This window comes from Rissa tridactyla, chromosome 3, assembly GCF_028500815.1.
Source record: "Rissa tridactyla isolate bRisTri1 chromosome 3, bRisTri1.patW.cur.20221130, whole genome shotgun sequence".
NCBI lineage: Eukaryota > Metazoa > Chordata > Aves > Charadriiformes > Laridae > Rissa > Rissa tridactyla.
This window is the reverse complement of record NC_071468.1, coordinates 43,623,361-43,640,692: the sequence shown is the minus strand read 5'-3', so window position 1 is coordinate 43,640,692 and position 17,332 is coordinate 43,623,361. Positions and strand designations below refer to the sequence as shown.

Sequence of the window (17,332 nt, the reverse complement as noted above, 5' to 3'; positions counted from 1 at the left end):
TCTTGTAGGTTACCCAGCTGTGCCATTTGTACCTTATATAGCCTAACCTGGGCTCCAGCATCTATTTAGAAATGCCAAGTTTTTTGCTGCGAGTGGAAAGTATTCCTTTCCTCCATCTGAGAAATGGAACTGTCGCTCATTCCTGCCTAAAAACTCAGTTTCCTCAAAAATGCTGTTAAGACTTCTTTTTTTTTTTCTTAAGTGTTACATTTCATAATGTGGTCCACAGGTAAACAAAACACTGAAAGTGGATGTACTTTCTAAACTAGTGTAATACTGCTGGCCAGCCCCTGAGGTGATGTTTTGACTTTCTGTCCTGTATTATTTATGTAAAAGAAAGCTGCTGTAAACAAATCAAGAGTTTAGAATGACTTGGCAGATTGATACCATTGAGGTCTTTTTCCACAGCTTGAAGCATTAGTGCAGAAAGGACATTTGGTATGGATAGCTTTTGGAGGCAGGGCCTGTCCTCTATCATCACTTGATATGAAGTCCGGTTGTAGGCTTTGGGGGTAAAATCAACTAATCTTTCTGGGAGTTACTGGGAGCCAAAAATTCTGATAACACCACCTACATCAGACATATTGCATGCATTCTTTTGCATGACTGATAGTTGCAGATTTGTAGCTTTTAGAGTGATGGAACAGTCTTCTTAATGTCTCATCTTTTATAAGGCTGAAATTTTCCTTGCCTGATTGCAGGAGTTTTAGGTCAGATAAAAAAAGACTGCTAAAAAACACACAGTGGAATTTGAGCAGTATTTTTTATAGTGACTTGTTAGTCCTTTTCTCCCATGACCTGAATGCTTTCATATTTATTTATGAATTCTGTATCATTTCAAGACTAATTACAGTTTTTAGAAATTTAATTACTTTTTAAACCAGGCATTTTTATTGGACATAACACATCTAATAAAATATTGACATTATATTCTTCAGGACTGATTTTAAATTGTGTGAATCTGTTCTGCTCAAGTATGTAGGAGAGAAGAGTTTTTTTGAGCAGTAACTCATGAAGTAAGGTTAATATTTAAGCAGCTTCTTTTTCTGATGCTTAGAGGATAGCTGGATATACATTTTTTCCCTACAATTGTTTTTTCTTGGTTTTGATGGTGGATGTCAAATGTCTCAAGATTAAAGTATTCTGAAAAGAACGCTTTGCCAAAAATATTGATTAGTTGAATTTAAAATTTAAGCTAATATAGCAGTTTTGATTATGCTCTTGTCAGAAAATATTTTTAGATCTGGAATTAAATTTCTAATGAAAATAGAAGAGCATCCTACTCTGGGTGTAATCAAGTGGTAATTAGGGCAATAACTATAATATGGGAAAAGAAAGGTCAGGTACTTCCACAATGTGCGTAGGAAAATAGACAATCAGGGGAGACTGAGACTCGGCCTGAAAAATCCCTGAGGTAATTTTTCACCTCAGGTGGTGAAGAATTGCACAGTAAATCAGCTTTGCAAATAACATGATAGGTAAACTATTGGTCCATAACATTTTAATCCAATTTTTTATTTTGTTTTCCTGTAGAGACATCATGAATAATAAAGTATTTTACCAACATCCAAATCTCATGAGAGCTTTAGGCATGCATGAAACTGTCATGGAAGTGATGGTAAATGTGCTTGGTGGAGGAGAATCCAAGGTAAAGCGATTCACTGTTAGAAGACAGAGTTTAGAATATGTCTGTTCACGGCTTTATCCTGTAAGGTGCTGAGCAGTTACTGGAGGTAGTGAGACTGTAACCTCTTACTGATTTCCATTAGCACAATTGTTGATTAAATTTTTAGAAGGATGTTTTCTTCCATTATAGAGGAAGATATAATTAGCATTGTCATTTCGTATGCTTTATAGAAAAAACTGCAAGTAGCACTTTATATACTTACTTATTACTGGGTTTTAAAGGGGAGATCTTTTTAGAAACTAATTAAAAATCAATGCAATATTACTCTGAATCTGAGCATTCACATTCTTCCATGTTTGAATCTAGAATTTATGGGTGAGTCCAGCTCTTGTTTCTCAGGCTCGTACCTTGATCTTTGGGACTTAAGGAGTTATTTCCTTGTTGAGAAAGCCCTGTTGATTCCAGGGTGAATCAACACCTCCTTAACTTCACTGAGGAGCAATGAATACAATGCATAAATATTAGTGGGTTAAAAGGCTGTTACATAAATGATATTTTGCAAGTTTTATGCCTGAGAGTCTGAGCTTCAGTCTTTTCTTATTTGCTTCTTAGGAAATCACTTTTCCAAAGATGGTGGCAAATTGCTGTCGTTTTCTATGTTATTTTTGCCGTATCAGCAGACAGAATCAAAAAGCTATGTTTGATCATCTTAGCTATTTATTGGAAAACAGCAGTGTTGGCCTTGGTAAGTAATAAATGTGTGGCTTTTGAGATTGAGATTTGAGAAACCAAAATCTTAAAACTTTCTGCTGATTTTTGTGTGTGTGTATATAGCCACCTGTGCTTTTCCACATCCTTCTGTGCCCTCTGTTTCTGTTGAAGTTTCTCCTTTACCCAGTGTAAAAATATCTTCATTAACTGTATTGCTAACTCCAAACAAACCCTTGACACTAGCATTAAGTTGAGGTAATTTAGTATATGCTTTTTTGTATGTTAAGAGAGACGTTAAGAGAGAGTCAGTGTTTAGTTGCACATTTTGGGGAACAGAACAAAATCCTGATTTTGATGAAGAGAATCATAAATAAGTATTGGCAACATTTCATTAGGCCTTAGTTATATAAACTGCTCAGTATACTTGTGTCACTGGGAGAAATACAGAGGTTATTTGCTTGGGTATGTGCGTATAGATGCCCAGAAATCAATCTTGAAATTTTCTTAAAATGTCAGCCTTTCTTTTCTAGGCTGAAGTGTTATAGAGGAGACATATTTATCTTTTATTTAATTTAGTACTTATAATTGAAAATAGATAATTATTTAGAATCATCATAGTAATTTTTTTAAATGATCACAAATTGCTTATTAATGTACATGTACAGGACAGAAGCATAAACTAAAAATCTTTTTGGAGAGAAAGTGTCCAAATCAAATGTATTTGGAATGTTATTATCAAAACTTTAGCTTTTTCTAATGCTATAATGACTGCCATTTTTTTAAGAAATAGGTAACACATAATCTTACATTTTAAAGCTTAAAGATGTTATAGCTATGAATGCCTTGGTCTTCAGAGCATTCACCATGAGCCTATAATGTCTTAGCCATAGTTACATACCTTAATTGTTTGATCTGCTGGTTTTACAAATGCTGGTCTTGTAGCAACAAATGGATCAGACTCTGAGGCTTCACTTTCTGCGTGGTGGTTAAGCTGATGGTGTGAGCCATGATCAGGCTGCTGTCATCTGAGCAGGTCTGATAATTTGGGGTTGTTGAAAGGGACAGGAGAAAACCACCAGACATTCAATTGTGCTGTCTTTGGCAGCACATACACTAAAATTGGAGCAATATGGAGAAGATTAGCATGGCCACTGTGCAAGGCCGACACACAAATTCGTGAAGCATTCCATATTTTAGGGAAGTGATGACAGCACCAAGCCTTTTAGAGTTCAAAGAGTGTCGGGACAATGCTCTTAGTCATATGGTTTAGTGTTAGGTAGTCCTGCAAGGAGCAGGGAGTTGGACCTGGTAATCTTTATGGCTCTCTTCCAACTCGAGATATTCTATAATTCTTTTCTATAGTTTTATATTTTCTATTTCAATACATCTGATTAAATATCAGTGGTTTAGGTATAAAATCCCCACTAACTTTTCCTCAAAATGAAGTTGTGTCAGTTAGGAAAATCAGAAGGAATGAGATCTTAAAGTATTTGATGAGAATAGGAATGTGTAAGAAAAGTTGTTTCTAGCTTGAACATCTACATTGTATTTTGATTTCATATCAATGTCAAATTTCATGCAAGTACATGATGATTTATTATAAACTGAGTGGTATAAATGGTATGTTTATAATCGTGCTAAGTAATGACAAAATGTTATATTTTATTAAAAAAAGCAATTGTTAATGTATTTCCTATGAATTTTTGGGGTTTTATTACATTGGTGTTGAAACTAAATGTTACTTTAACAGCCTCTCCTTCTATGCGAGGATCAACTCCTTTAGATGTTGCAGCAGCCTCTGTGATGGATAACAATGAACTTGCACTAGCTTTAAGGGAGCCTGATCTGGAGAAGGTTGGTAGCTTCTTTATTAAGCACTTTTTCCCCTGCAGAGGGGGGAAGATTCCTGTTTTCTGGAGTAATCAAAATCTGAGATTGTAAGAATTTTATGGGAGTTTTAGGTACCTTTCAGAGGAAGACTATCAGGATCTGATTGTTTGTTCTTTCTATTGGTGGTCTGGATAGTTGAACTGAGTTTATGGCTATTATATACACAAGTGTATTCCAAAAGGAATTGCCTCGAGCAATAGTGGAGTCCACACCCAACAAAACTTTATTGCTAATATCTTTCTTTGTTGTTCTGTCTTGATGGTGACATGCAGTGGTGGCATAATGCAATAGGTGTTACTAGAAGCTTACAATATATGACAAATTTTCATAGAGATACCTAGCTATATCTGTCTGTGTATTTTCCTAATATATAAAGATGCTTCAGCAAAGATTGAATGAATTGGGATTAATTAGATTAAAGAATGAAAAACTCAGGTGAGCATCTGACAATTGTGTAGGCTATGTAAATTGCTGTTGCAAGAAGGAATAGAATAATGGTTACTATGTTGGTGGATAAGAAAAGTGGCTTAAATAATGGAAAGGCAGATTCAAAATAGATATTAAAAAACTTTCTAATAGAAGGTTAGACAGTGGAAATACATTGTCCAATGTGTTCGTGAAGACCTCCAATTCTGGAGATGCTATAACCTTCACAGGAAAGCATCTGTCAGGAGTAATATTAAGTGTAGATGATCCTTTCTTGGAACAGGAAGATGGACCATGTTTGTTTAAAAGGACATTTTCAGACATATTGTTCTTATAAATGGTCAGCAAAAAAAGAAGCTGTCTGAACTGGTTAAAAGCTATGCTTACAATTCAGAAAGGGGAGGGACAGCTGAAAACTACTACTGAAACTCTAGATCTGAATTACAGGGAGTGTTACTGATGTGTGTTTAAAAAGGAAGGAAGAAAAAAGGCAAGGGAAAAGGAAAGGTTAAAATAAAAGAGTAGACCTGTGAGTTATATTAGAAGACATGTTTTCAAATATGGTTAGCGTGTAGTTGGGGAATATTACAAAACTGGCAAATTGTTAACACTGCAAGAGAAATGGCATATAGGTAGCAAAGGAGTGATTTAGAGAGAGGAAAAATGGAATTGAGATAAGTAAGGTCTTGCAGTTCATGGCAGAAGTAGGAAAAGGCTGGGAAAGTGAACTAAGAAAGAGGCTACTCTTCTGATTTGCCCAAAGTATGATATGGTTTTGTTGGGAATGGGGACACCATATCTGAGACATTGTATGAGGATACTTCCCTTTGAAACTACACTTCTTTTCTACAATCAATATATTTTTTGTCTTACCTTACTTTTAGGTGGTTCGCTACTTGGCTGGATGTGGACTGCAGAGTTGTCCTTTGTTGATTTCTAAAGGCTACCCAGACATCGGATGGAATCCAGTTGAAGGAGAGCGATATTTAGATTTTCTTCGCTTTGCTGTTTTTTGCAATGGTAGAGTAGAAGCCTATAAATTTTATAACTTCCTCTAACGTTCAAATGAATTTGTCATCTAAAATAATAATACAAGCCAACACGATAAGTTACCATAAATTTAAAGGACAATTTGCAGAAATAGTAGAATTATGCAAGACACATAGTAACTTAGATGCCCGTTTCAGAAGTTATATAGGTTCCTACAAGCCTATGTCCCATTTTTAAAATCCATCTTTAGTCTTTCAAATGCCCATCTCCTTTGGAAATAGAGCAGAAAGTCCTAAATCTTTTTCTGGTAAGACTCATGCTAGACATAGAGCCAAACCTCCATCTTTTGATGAAGATTTAGATAGTCCAATTTTAGTGTTTAGCAGCTATATTGGTCCCCTCATTAACTCTCACACTTGACTGTGAGTCTTCACTACAAATCAGTAGCTTTAGTGATGCTTTAAAAATTATATAGTTACTTCTTTGGCTCTGTTTGATTTTGTATTAAATCACAGGTGTTATTTCATAGCTTTTAGTACAATAATAGAGGAGTATGTTTGTGTGTTTATGTAACTTTGTCGTGATATTTAAACTGTTTTGTAGTTAAAAGACGCATGCATTCTGCACTTTTGTGTACCTTTTTCTGATTATATTTCAGAAGTCTTTTTGATATAATCTTAAGTCCTTGATATTTGTTCTATGTGGTAGGAGAGAGTGTGGAGGAGAATGCTAATGTTGTAGTCAGACTGCTTATACGTCGACCGGAATGTTTTGGTCCAGCTCTAAGAGGAGAAGGAGGCAATGGGTTACTTGCTGCCATGGAGGAAGCAATACAAATATCAGAAGATCCAACAAGAGATGGACCTTCCCCAAGTAATGGATGTAGTAAAACCCTGTAGGTGCAGTGGAAATGTTTACATTGCCATCATTTTTGTTTATTGGTTTTATAATCTTAGTCATGAAATGACTTGTTTGTTTTAACATGTGAATTATCAGCTGGATTCTTCCTTGGATGCTGTGGAGGGTAGAGATTTGTCTTCTGCCAAATAGTGCTTCCTCTGCACTGTTAAGTTAAATAACTCTCTCTAAATATTAAATCCTCTTTAGAATGCTCTTTGTTCTTTGTCAGTCAGTTAAGAATCAATCCCCTGATGCAAAATGAGACAGATAAATGGTAATTACATAGATGTCACTACGATCTTTTATGGACAAATTCCATTCTATGTGAGTCTGCTAAAAGGCCGCTAGTTAACAGGAAGCCACTGTGTAAGCCGTTACACCTATGAGCAGATTTTCTTTATTTATTGATGTAAAAACTTCGTTGTATTTTTTTCATCTTTTAATTGTTTTAATATTTAACTAATTACAGTGAAATGGAAGAACAAGAAGATGACACTATTCACATGGGAAATGCAATCATGACCTTCTATGCTGCTTTGATTGATCTCTTAGGACGTTGTGCCCCTGAAATGCATGTAAGTTTTATGTCTTCATGCATTGGAAAGTAAAGGCATAATTGTTTTACTGATTGTTCAGTGGTTTTCTGTTTGGCTTTTTCACAGTAACACATTATCAGGTATTAAAGCAATGATATGGCTACATAGTGTCTTAATATACATAAAGTGTTTATCTGCTAATTTGCAAGGAATTTCTGTAAACTACTCAGAAGCTGTTCTTTTTAAAGGAATTATTCCATTGATATGCTTATTACTGTTCCCTGTGGCTGGTCTTCAGCAACATTCTGTCATTAATATTGTTTGATTGTCCATTTTGACAATCAAACTCCTCAAATTTCCCTATTTATTGTGGTGGTGTAGAGTGATTATTTCTTTTTTTAAACTATGATTTTACTTTCTTTGCATACTTATTTAAACAAACTGTTTAAATTGCATATAAAAGAGTAAATATTGTAGGGCATTCTTTTAGAAAGTAGGAATAAACGTTGTCCCTGGACAGACACAGTGATATCTCATAATCTTTATCCACACTGACAAGCCTTCTCAAAGTTAAGATGTCACTATTTCAGGCATTAGATACAAAGAATTAGACAGTCACACCATAAAAACCAAGCCCTTACCACTTAGGAACTAAGAGCTTGACACTATTTGAAAATATTTGTTGTTTACCTTCCTGTTCTTCAGAAATTTTACTTAGTTATGCATAGTTTTCAATTTCATCCTGAAATGTGCCCTAATTCATATAGATCAGCGTAGATCAGTATCAGATTTGTGCAGAGATCAATAAGTTGAGAGAGGGGTATCTATATAATAAGGTCAGTGTATGAGCATCTGTTTTGTTTGAATAAAAAAAAGTCTTGTTTTCTCCCTCTCTCGCTGCTTTTTTAAAACAAAACCAGAACAACTGGTATACCTGAAAGTGGTGTTATTTGGCAAGGACAGAAAAACTGGCTTTTTAAATCTGAAAATCTGCTTTTGCTCCCCCACACCAGCCCATGTGCTACATTTTAATGCTTTGCTCACCTATTTTACCTAACATTCCATTCTGAAAATGGGCTTAGTCTTATTTAATAACCAAATATCTAGATTTCTAGACTTTGCACATTTGCATCCAAAATACATCAAATAAATACAAATTGCATGAAATTTACATTATTATTTATAATGCGATTTTGAGAGCGGTCATTCTTATGTATCTGTGGTTCACAAAGTTTCCAGAACATGAACACATATAAAGGATAAAAAGACCACCTTGTTAATATTTTGTCTTTTCCTTAGCTAATCCATGCTGGTAAAGGGGAAGCCATTAGAATCAGATCAATTCTACGGTCTTTAATTCCACTGGAAGATTTGGTGGGAGTAATCAGTATTCCTTTCCATATGCCAACCATCGCTAAAGGTAAGATGATTACTCTCCTTTTTTTTTTTTTAACAACATATTAATACTCATACTTCTCTCAATATTTAAAAATGTTATAGAAATTAAAACATTTATTACGTGAATTAGAAGAGAAATCGTGTATTTTAAACACGTCAAAAAATTTTCTGCATGCTATAGGCAATAATTCTGTGTACACTTAAATTGCTGATGTAAATCACATTAATTTAAATTGAATCATGAAAATCTATTTCAACTTTAAAAAGAAATTTGAAAATGCCTACTTCCTATTTTTCTAAAATATTTTTTAAAATTATGCTTCTCTGCTTGACACCATAATCCTTAGCTTTTGCTGTTCTAACCCTATCGATTGTTTCTAGCAGATCTTACTAAGACACCAGAGTTGTTCTTCAGCAACTATGGTGAAATTATAGGTGTGACATGCATATGCAAATTTATCTTCGTGTTTTCTGCCAATATAGAATTGATTTCGATAGTGGGAGCTATGTGAGCATCAATATAAAAGGGAAAGGAATTACATCTGCCTTTCTGGGTATCTGGAGAGAGAACATTATAATTGCAACATGGATTGTCTAGGGACTTATAGCACAAGAATGCCCCATAGGTGACAGTAGAAGAGATAAAGAGATCAATCACTCTATTACACCGTTATTTATTTATATTCCAAATAATGATAGATCTGTAGGTGATATCTCAGTAGCACAGAATACAGCTTATAGATACAGAATTGTTTATTTGGTTTTGAAAATGAAAGTATAAAAATTTGAAAATATTTCAATGAATTCCTTTCAGATATTTCAGAAATTTTCAGATACAGATGACTTTTTAGCACAATCTTCATTCATTGTCATACATTACAGATGTGCTCACCACTGCTGCATTCCTGGGGTGTTTGATATAGGATTGTTGTATGTTTTACTTTGTGTCTGCTTTTTCTAAGAACTAGGTAGTTCTGTAGATGAATTAGTATGTTTTGGATGTTTACATTAGGATATCGGCTGATAAGAATACCTTAATATACAAAGCATGAACAGAAAAGCACGTATGGATTTTGAGGTCTATCTGGGTAGAATTTGCCTTATGTTTTCTTTTTCAGTTAACTATGAATATGTTGCCTTTGTGTAACAAAACCATGGGGAAGATGCTTAGATATTAAGAGAGACTCAAAACCTCTGACATGTAGTAGCATGAATGCCTGGTCTGCTGGTGAAGGATGATCCTTGTCATTGAAGTCTTATTTCTTCCTTTTAGATGGTACTGTGGTGGAACCTGACATGTCTGCGGGGTTTTGCCCAGATCACAAGGCAGCCATGGTTTTGTTCCTTGACAGGGTCTATGGAATTGAGGACCAGGATTTTCTTCTACACCTTCTTGAAGTTGGCTTTCTGCCAGATCTTCGTGCTGCTGCTTCTTTAGATACGGTAAGGGTTTAAGTCTGTTGTTATTTCGGTTCCATTATCTTACTGAACACAGCAGTATTTTTCATCCTTCAAAAAACACTTTTTTATTTCTTCATGTTGTCTTCTGCATTTCTCAAATGCTGGATGAGCTGCCTGTTGCTGCTGACCTTTGAGACTACTTGAAGAGCAGTGAAGAAGCATTCTCCAGAATGACGCTTACTTTATAAAGGGCTCCCATTGATACCTATACCATAAGAGATGCAATGGCTTTCCCCAGGAGATTTTCTGAGCTTGTACTCAGAAGCACATGGAATCAAAGTCAAATAAGCTGCCAATGAAGCATGTAATTGAGAGCATCTTTTCAGAGATATACAGAAAAGTGTTCATCTCCATGCATTTGTTAGGGACACCTACATTGTTATTTAGGAAATCACTAAATTTTTGTTTTAGTTTCTCCTCAAAATTGCTGCCTTTTTTTTTTTTTGAGTCTTATTTCCATCTAATTTTTCTCTACTGGCTTGGTCCAGAAAGATCAGATTTAGAGAGCTTATATGAGGGCTAAAACAAGGACGTTGATTTCCCTATTTGACCTTTTATGTCAACATTTTTCTGATAATAATTGTATTGTTAATTAACAAAGAGCAGGTGAGGATTTTTTTTCCCTCATTTGGAACTTGGGCTTGATCATAACATGGAAACATACTGAGTTTTGTAAATGCAGATTTCACTGGTATTACCTGATTCTAGAGTGTTCTGTTAAGCAACTATGACATTCTTTAATACAGTCTTGAAAACTGTTTTGTTTTTGAATGGCTACCTTTAGTGTTTGTGGTTTTGTTCATTAAAAAACAAACAAACAAACAAAAAAAACCCAAACCCAAAAAAACCCAAAAGCCATCTGTGAGACTTTAGAAGCAGAAAAGGAAGTTAGGCATCCTGCTTTTCCAGTAGGTATCAAATCCTCGTGCGTGTTGGAAATTTCCCTCTTTAGAACTACTACAAAAGAAAAAGAAACAAGTTCTTTTCATTTGTAACAACATTGATAAGACAAATCTAATTTCTGTTCCATTTAATTCATAGGCTGCTTTAAGTGCTACGGATATGGCTTTGGCCCTGAATCGATACCTTTGCACGGCAGTCTTGCCTCTGTTGACCAGATGTGCTCCTCTTTTTGCTGGCACAGAGCACCATGCTTCTCTCATCGATTCCTTGTTACATACTGTGTACAGACTCTCAAAGGGATGCTCTCTTACCAAAGCTCAGCGAGATTCTATTGAAGAGTGTTTGCTGTCTATCTGTGGGTAAGAAAATACTCTTAGCTATACAGGAATGCTAATTGATAAAGCAACCTATGATATTTATAACACAGGAATGCAGAACTATGTCACCAGTAACATAAAGATTATTTTTTTTCTGTCAGATGATTCTGATATTTTTAAATACACTGTATTCAGTTTGCAACTTTGTTAATCACTTGTGTGCACTCCTCCCTTATTTTGCTATTACCAAGTTTTTAAAATTAAAACCTTGGTGATTAACTAAGTGCCATTTAAATGCTTTTAGCTGTACAGATTGGCAATATGGTTGATAATCAGTGGATTATATAGTTCTATGGAGATGTTTGTTTATGTTGCGTTACATTTGAAATCCTAATCAATGACTAGTATTGCTATACGTCATTTTTGATACCCATGGCACAAATTTTGTCTGGGTATCTGCAGTCTCAAAACCAGCTGATTATTATCCAATTTTGTTATAAGCTTGCAGGCTCAATTATCAGAAGTTGACTAGGGACATATGAATTCACTTTCCTAATTAAAGTTAGCAACATTTAGGCTTTCAAATAACCATATTTTTTTTTAATATTTCACCATAAATTTATTTTGCATAATGTGTAAATGTGTTCAGAAATGACAGACGTTTATATTCTAGTACTGTAAAAAAGTACTGTATAACACTTCTTTATAAAATGTATCACATTGATCTCTTTATATATATCTATATAGATATATCTATATATATCCTTTATAAGAACCAATAAAATGGGACAGTGTTTGCTATTTATCTGGAAAGGTTTAATGTTCATGCCATTCTAACATACACGCTACACCTGTTTCTTCTGTCCTTCTAGTTGGAGACGCTGCTGCGTGTCTCATTTAGTACATCTAAAGACTTAGTGCCCTTAAGTCTTTGTTATTGTTAGGATATTTTTAAAAGCCATTGAGGTATATTTCAAGAAATTAATGTTATAGCCTTTTCTCATGGGCATGGTGATCATAATACACAATATCAAAATTCAGTATTTTTCTTCATCATTTTTCTCTGGCTATAGATCAGATATTTTCTCTGATTCTTTAAAGCGTTTGATTCGCAGCTTGTTTGGAAGGTTTTCTTTGGTATGCAGTTGTTTGCTTTCTTTTGAACACATTTTTTTAGTGCCACAAGCAAAAGCCAATTGCTTTCTGAATTTGAAGAATTTAAATGGCATAGAACTGACAGGTTCCTTTAATGTATTTATTAATTATTTACATGGAACGATGCTGGTACACCTTTTTGAAATGGTTTGTCTGCTTTTAGGCAGTTGCGGCCTTCCATGATGCAGCATTTGCTAAGAAGATTAGTATTTGATGTTCCTCTATTAAATGAACATGCAAAGATGCCTCTCAAGGTAGAAGTAGATTTTTATATTCAACAGCATTCCTTGTAACAGAAAGTATTTGCATGGAGAATATATTTTTTTTTTTTCTTTTTGGTAAGCCTATATGGTAACAGAATAGAAAAAATCCCTGGGGGCGGGGGCCAGAATCCAGCGCGCAAAGGAAGATAGGAATTGATACTCTGTTTGCACCCTTACTTCTGCGCTCTGTGTTGGTTTCCCCTGCTCTTGGAAAACGGACTCTTTCTGTGGTTTGCACTTGGAAGTCTAAGTAGTACATGTTTTTTAATAATCTTTCATTTTGTTTTCACCCCCCAAAGATTTCTCCATATCTTTTGATCTGATTCCTAATGCACAAGAAAAATGTGGGGTTTTTTTTCCTTTCTGAGATGGCATTCCTTAAATTATCCTCAGATTTCGTTGGCAATTCTAAGGAACGTATCATTTCCCACCTTACCTAGTGCTATTTTTCAGTAGTCCTTTTTAATGCTTTCCCACTACAACTTTGAACAAGCTATTTAATCTTATTTCATAATTCTTTATGCTTTAAAAGCAACATATCAGGATTAATTGCATTTTACACCTGATTTCTGTGCCAGAGTACCCCTCAGAATTATGCAGGCTTCAACTAGCCAGATTACAGTCTTTGACTTCAGATGAGGAATTTAAATCACTAGTCTCAAAGCCAGGCCCTGCTGCATCGTCTTTCCCCTGCCAAAGACTTCATAATTTGGTTGTGTCCCCCAGGAAGCGCTCAGTCAAACTAAAGATGCCGGAGCAGCCATTCTTCAGTGCCTATGTGTGAGAAAAGCAGTTGCTAATTTAGCATAAGGCCCTGAAGGGGACCTTTCTAATGCATTATGACATTTTGTGTGCTGGAAACACCAAACAGTAACTTGCCGATCCCTGTGTGGCTATGGTTCTTCAGGTTTTTTGGTGGGGAAAGAACCACCCCAGCTCCTTGAGATCTGTTCATCTAGGACAGCAGGGTTTTTGATCCTGAGGGTCATGACTGCAGTGGCTTTCCCATATTGCTGAACTGAATAGGAAGATCAGTTAGATCCAAACTGATCGTTAGATCCAAAAGGATCTGATTAGATCTAATTAGATCCTTTTGGCAAGTCAGGATTCGGGAGAGTATAGATATGAAGAGAACCATGGTGTTAGTATGGGAAAATGATTTTTTTCCATTGACATCTAAACAAGTAATAGGAACTTCTGAGGAAAGTGAACTCTTTATCTGAAGATAGAACTAGAATTTTTCAAAGGTTTAACTGACAGTAAACTGATTTTCAGTGATTTAACAAGGGACTCCTATGTGTATCTACTAATGTGTTTCTGATTTGAAAATACTGTGCATATTCTTTATGGGCTTATGCTAGTAAACAGGTTATAGTAGTCTAAAGAGACAGCTAAAAGTTAATCATGCATCTGAAAATGTAATTTTGAATGGGAAGAGAGGAGGAAATCATGAAGGCTAAATCAGAATCGAGTGCTATCTAGTGTGAATACTTTTGCTGGTTTCTACAATTAAAAATTACCTTAGTTTAGGCAGCATATGAATTCAAATCTGTGATGCTTTTCCTGTATAATTTTGTATGAACTTTCTGCAATAGGGCTGTCTTGTTTTTATTTCCTCTTAAATCATATTCAGTGCTTCGTGAAGGACTTCTCTAAGAGTAAACGTGCCTTTACTCTCGGCTAGATTTAAAAATATATACATGTCTGTTAGCACTCACGTGTTGTCCAAAAGCAAACCTGAAGTCTTTCCATTGTTTAATAAAATTCATTTTGAAAAAAAGATTTTCAAATATATCTTAGACTCTTAGCGTCCGTGTTTCTGAGACCCCTGTGTTTCTACAGGAATGATAAAACTTCTGTCTTTTTACATTACATATACAGTAAGTTCTTCTCTCCCATTTTTCTTTAATCATCTGAAAATTTAAATAGTAAATAGATAATAATAGCTTATTTAAATCTGAAGATATACAAATGCATTATACAGAATTATTTTTTTTCTGATCCATGAAAAGTAACACAGTATTGAGGTTGTATTTTTGGTTATCAAAATCCTTACTTCTACACATCCAGACTTTTTTTTTTATGCTTGTCTTTATTTCTGCATGTTTATGTTATGGATATCTGCATTTTTCCATCTTGACATTTGTTCTGATTAGAAAAAAGGGAATTCTGTCAGCTCTTTACTGACTGTGACTTGTAATACTTTGCCAATGTGCTTTGCAAAGTAATGTTGAAACAATTCTTTTTTTTTCTCTAAGGAACTGTTAAAATAAACTCTGAATTAAAATTCCAGCTAAATTTCTTAGAAAGATCATTCTCATTCTGTGCCTCAGGAAAATCTGCCCCTGAGTACGACTAGGTTTTCATACTTTGCTATTGTCAGAAATTTGTTGTCGGGATTGCCTTTACTGACAGATGTACAACTAATTTTTCCTCTTGTCTGTGACTCAGGGACATAGAGGACACATTAAGCAAAAAATTTGTGATTTTTCAGTTTGGCAAATATCCAGTAGCAGGTCCTTGCAACATTTGAGTCCCTGATAATCTGGAACCTTGTAACCACTTAAGAAGAAAGTATTCCTGAAATGTGTATTTAATGAAAGAGAGTGAGAAGAGAATAAAGGTCCTCAGCCAATTGTAATAGAGGGCAGGAGGGTGGACTGATAGCAGGTTTTACAACTTGCAGAAGAGATGAGTTATGCTGGGACTTATTGTTGAATACCTCTCAAACATGTAAATAATAATCGGGAACTAGGTGAAATCATGGTTCTACTGTCTTACCCACCAAGCAGCAGTGTTTGGAATAGTGGAACACAGGTGGAGGTGAATTGTTGTCTTCAGCTGAGCTGTCAGAGTTCTTGTGGTGTTGGGGAAAATTATCCTCTGTCACATGCTTTTTGCATATGTCACTAATGTTAAAAGAAAGAACTGCTCGTTCTGTGTGTATGTCCACCAATTATTTAAAGAATAGGTACACAACATGGCTTCTTGAGAAAAGTTAGAAATTTTTCTGGCAGTGTCTGCGTAACGGTCAAGTGCCAGAATGGAAGAACATCAACAGTTATATTTTATTTGCTTTCAAAATATGTTCTGTTCTAGTTGCTGACAAATCATTATGAAAGGTGCTGGAAGTATTATTGTTTGCCAGGTGGATGGGGTAACTTTGGTGCTGCCTCAGAAGAAGAACTTCATTTATCCAGAAAGTTGTTCTGGGGTATTTTTGATGCTTTGTCTCAAAAGGTAATTCATTTTAATATCCATCTGCTACTGTAAAAGCTTCACTTGTAACCTTTTTTCTTTAATCTGTCATTTTTAACCAGCTTTTATCAGCACTGTATTGCCCACTTTAAAGGGAAAAATATAGGCTTTAGTAAGTTTAAATCTTCCTCTTATAATTTCTGCTCTAACGTAGGTATACCATTGTGGCTGCTCATTAAAAAAAATTATATAGCTAATGAAGTAATCTTGAGGTGTATCGGCACAAGTCAACTACACTTCAGAACCCTAAAACCAAATTCAAGCATCTGCAGGTGACTGAAAGCTGCACTTTTCTACCTCACACATTATTCTTCCTTAAACCAAAACCTTTGCTTAGTAATTGTAGTTTCATCACCCTTGACTCAATTCTATGTTAGAAAAAAGTTTAATAATACACCTTGGAACGTATTTATTCTTGATTCTGTGAGTATTATTAGCCAACCTGCTTAAAATTTCATGAGTTCCATTTCAAATCTAGATATTCAGAAATGCTATGCATATTCCTGTGCTATGTTCTCTTCCCAGACATCTCAAAAATGCTTGGTGTTGCTCCCAGTGAAGTCAATACTTTAACCATTTACTTCAGCGTGAGCAATTGATCCTAGCTTTATCTAAAGTGTATAATATGCTTTGGACAGTCAGTTTCCTTCTTTTTTCTGAACTTGAATTGAAAAATTCAATTTCACACTGAGTAAGAAAGCCATTCTCTGCCTGCCTGGTTTCACGTATAGCTGTATCAGTTTCAGCAGTGATGTTGATAGCTTCTGTTCATGACTCACTTTCTATCCCCTGTGTGTTCTGCAGAAGTATGAACAAGAACTGTTCAAATTGGCTTTGCCTTGTTTGAGTGCGGTTGCAGGGGCCTTACCTCCAGACTATATGGAATCGAATTATGTCAATATGATGGAAAAACAGTCTTCAATGGATTCAGATGGGAACTTTAATCCTCAACCTGTTGATACATCAAAGTAAGGAATTATTTTGTTGCAGCTATTTGTTAATCATGAATGTGTAAAACGGGTGGAGTCTGATGTTGGGTATGGTGTGAATTTACAGCTTCTATTCTCTTCTGGAACGCTTATCTTCTAGGTAAAATGGAGACCTTAACTTTGTATTATTGGTTTTCATTTATGTATTTATTTTAAATCATATAAAGCAATAAATATCCAGTTACATAACTAATTTCTTGGTCAATGTAGAACATTTTTATTGCATTTTCAGCCTGAAGATAGAACTGTCCAGTTACTTTTGTATGTCTGCTGCAAACAAACCAGTGTGTTTTCAGGACTAGAAAAAGTAGACTAGTCTACATCATCCCTGTCATTATTAACACGTGCCAAGACACTAATTCCGGTGCCTGTGAATGACAGTGTACCTGCAGAAAATTATGATGATGCTGCTTTCATATAATCTCTTTTTACTATGAATAATGGGGAATTGGGGAGAAATATCTTTTCTCTAGGCAGCCAGACTCTCACTACGCTCTCTCAAAACACA

The 17,332-nt window shown here is 35.1% G+C and overlaps 1 protein-coding gene and 1 non-coding gene across 5 annotated transcripts in view; both read left to right on the top strand.

Moving 5' to 3' along the window:
- RYR2 (ryanodine receptor 2) overlaps positions 1 to 17,332 on the top strand; it is a 427,534-nt gene that overhangs the window by 289,431 nt on the left and 120,771 nt on the right. For all 4 annotated transcript variants that reach the window (XM_054193733.1, XM_054193732.1, XM_054193731.1 and 1 more), the window contains exons 42-53: positions 1,534 to 1,648; positions 2,240 to 2,372; positions 4,089 to 4,192; positions 5,539 to 5,674; positions 6,353 to 6,539; positions 7,014 to 7,119; positions 8,380 to 8,500; positions 9,752 to 9,921; positions 10,981 to 11,201; positions 12,478 to 12,568; positions 15,677 to 15,817; positions 16,640 to 16,803. In XM_054193733.1, the coding sequence (XP_054049708.1) occupies positions 1,534 to 1,648; positions 2,240 to 2,372; positions 4,089 to 4,192; positions 5,539 to 5,674; positions 6,353 to 6,539; positions 7,014 to 7,119; positions 8,380 to 8,500; positions 9,752 to 9,921; positions 10,981 to 11,201; positions 12,478 to 12,568; positions 15,677 to 15,817; positions 16,640 to 16,803 (1,689 nt within the window). The remainder of the gene's footprint in view (positions 1 to 1,533; positions 1,649 to 2,239; positions 2,373 to 4,088; positions 4,193 to 5,538; positions 5,675 to 6,352; positions 6,540 to 7,013; positions 7,120 to 8,379; positions 8,501 to 9,751; positions 9,922 to 10,980; positions 11,202 to 12,477; positions 12,569 to 15,676; positions 15,818 to 16,639; positions 16,804 to 17,332) is intronic.
- Positions 3,428 to 3,534, top strand: LOC128908007 (U6 spliceosomal RNA). The gene has a single exon (XR_008465821.1). It is a non-coding gene; the product is annotated as a U6 spliceosomal RNA (small nuclear RNA).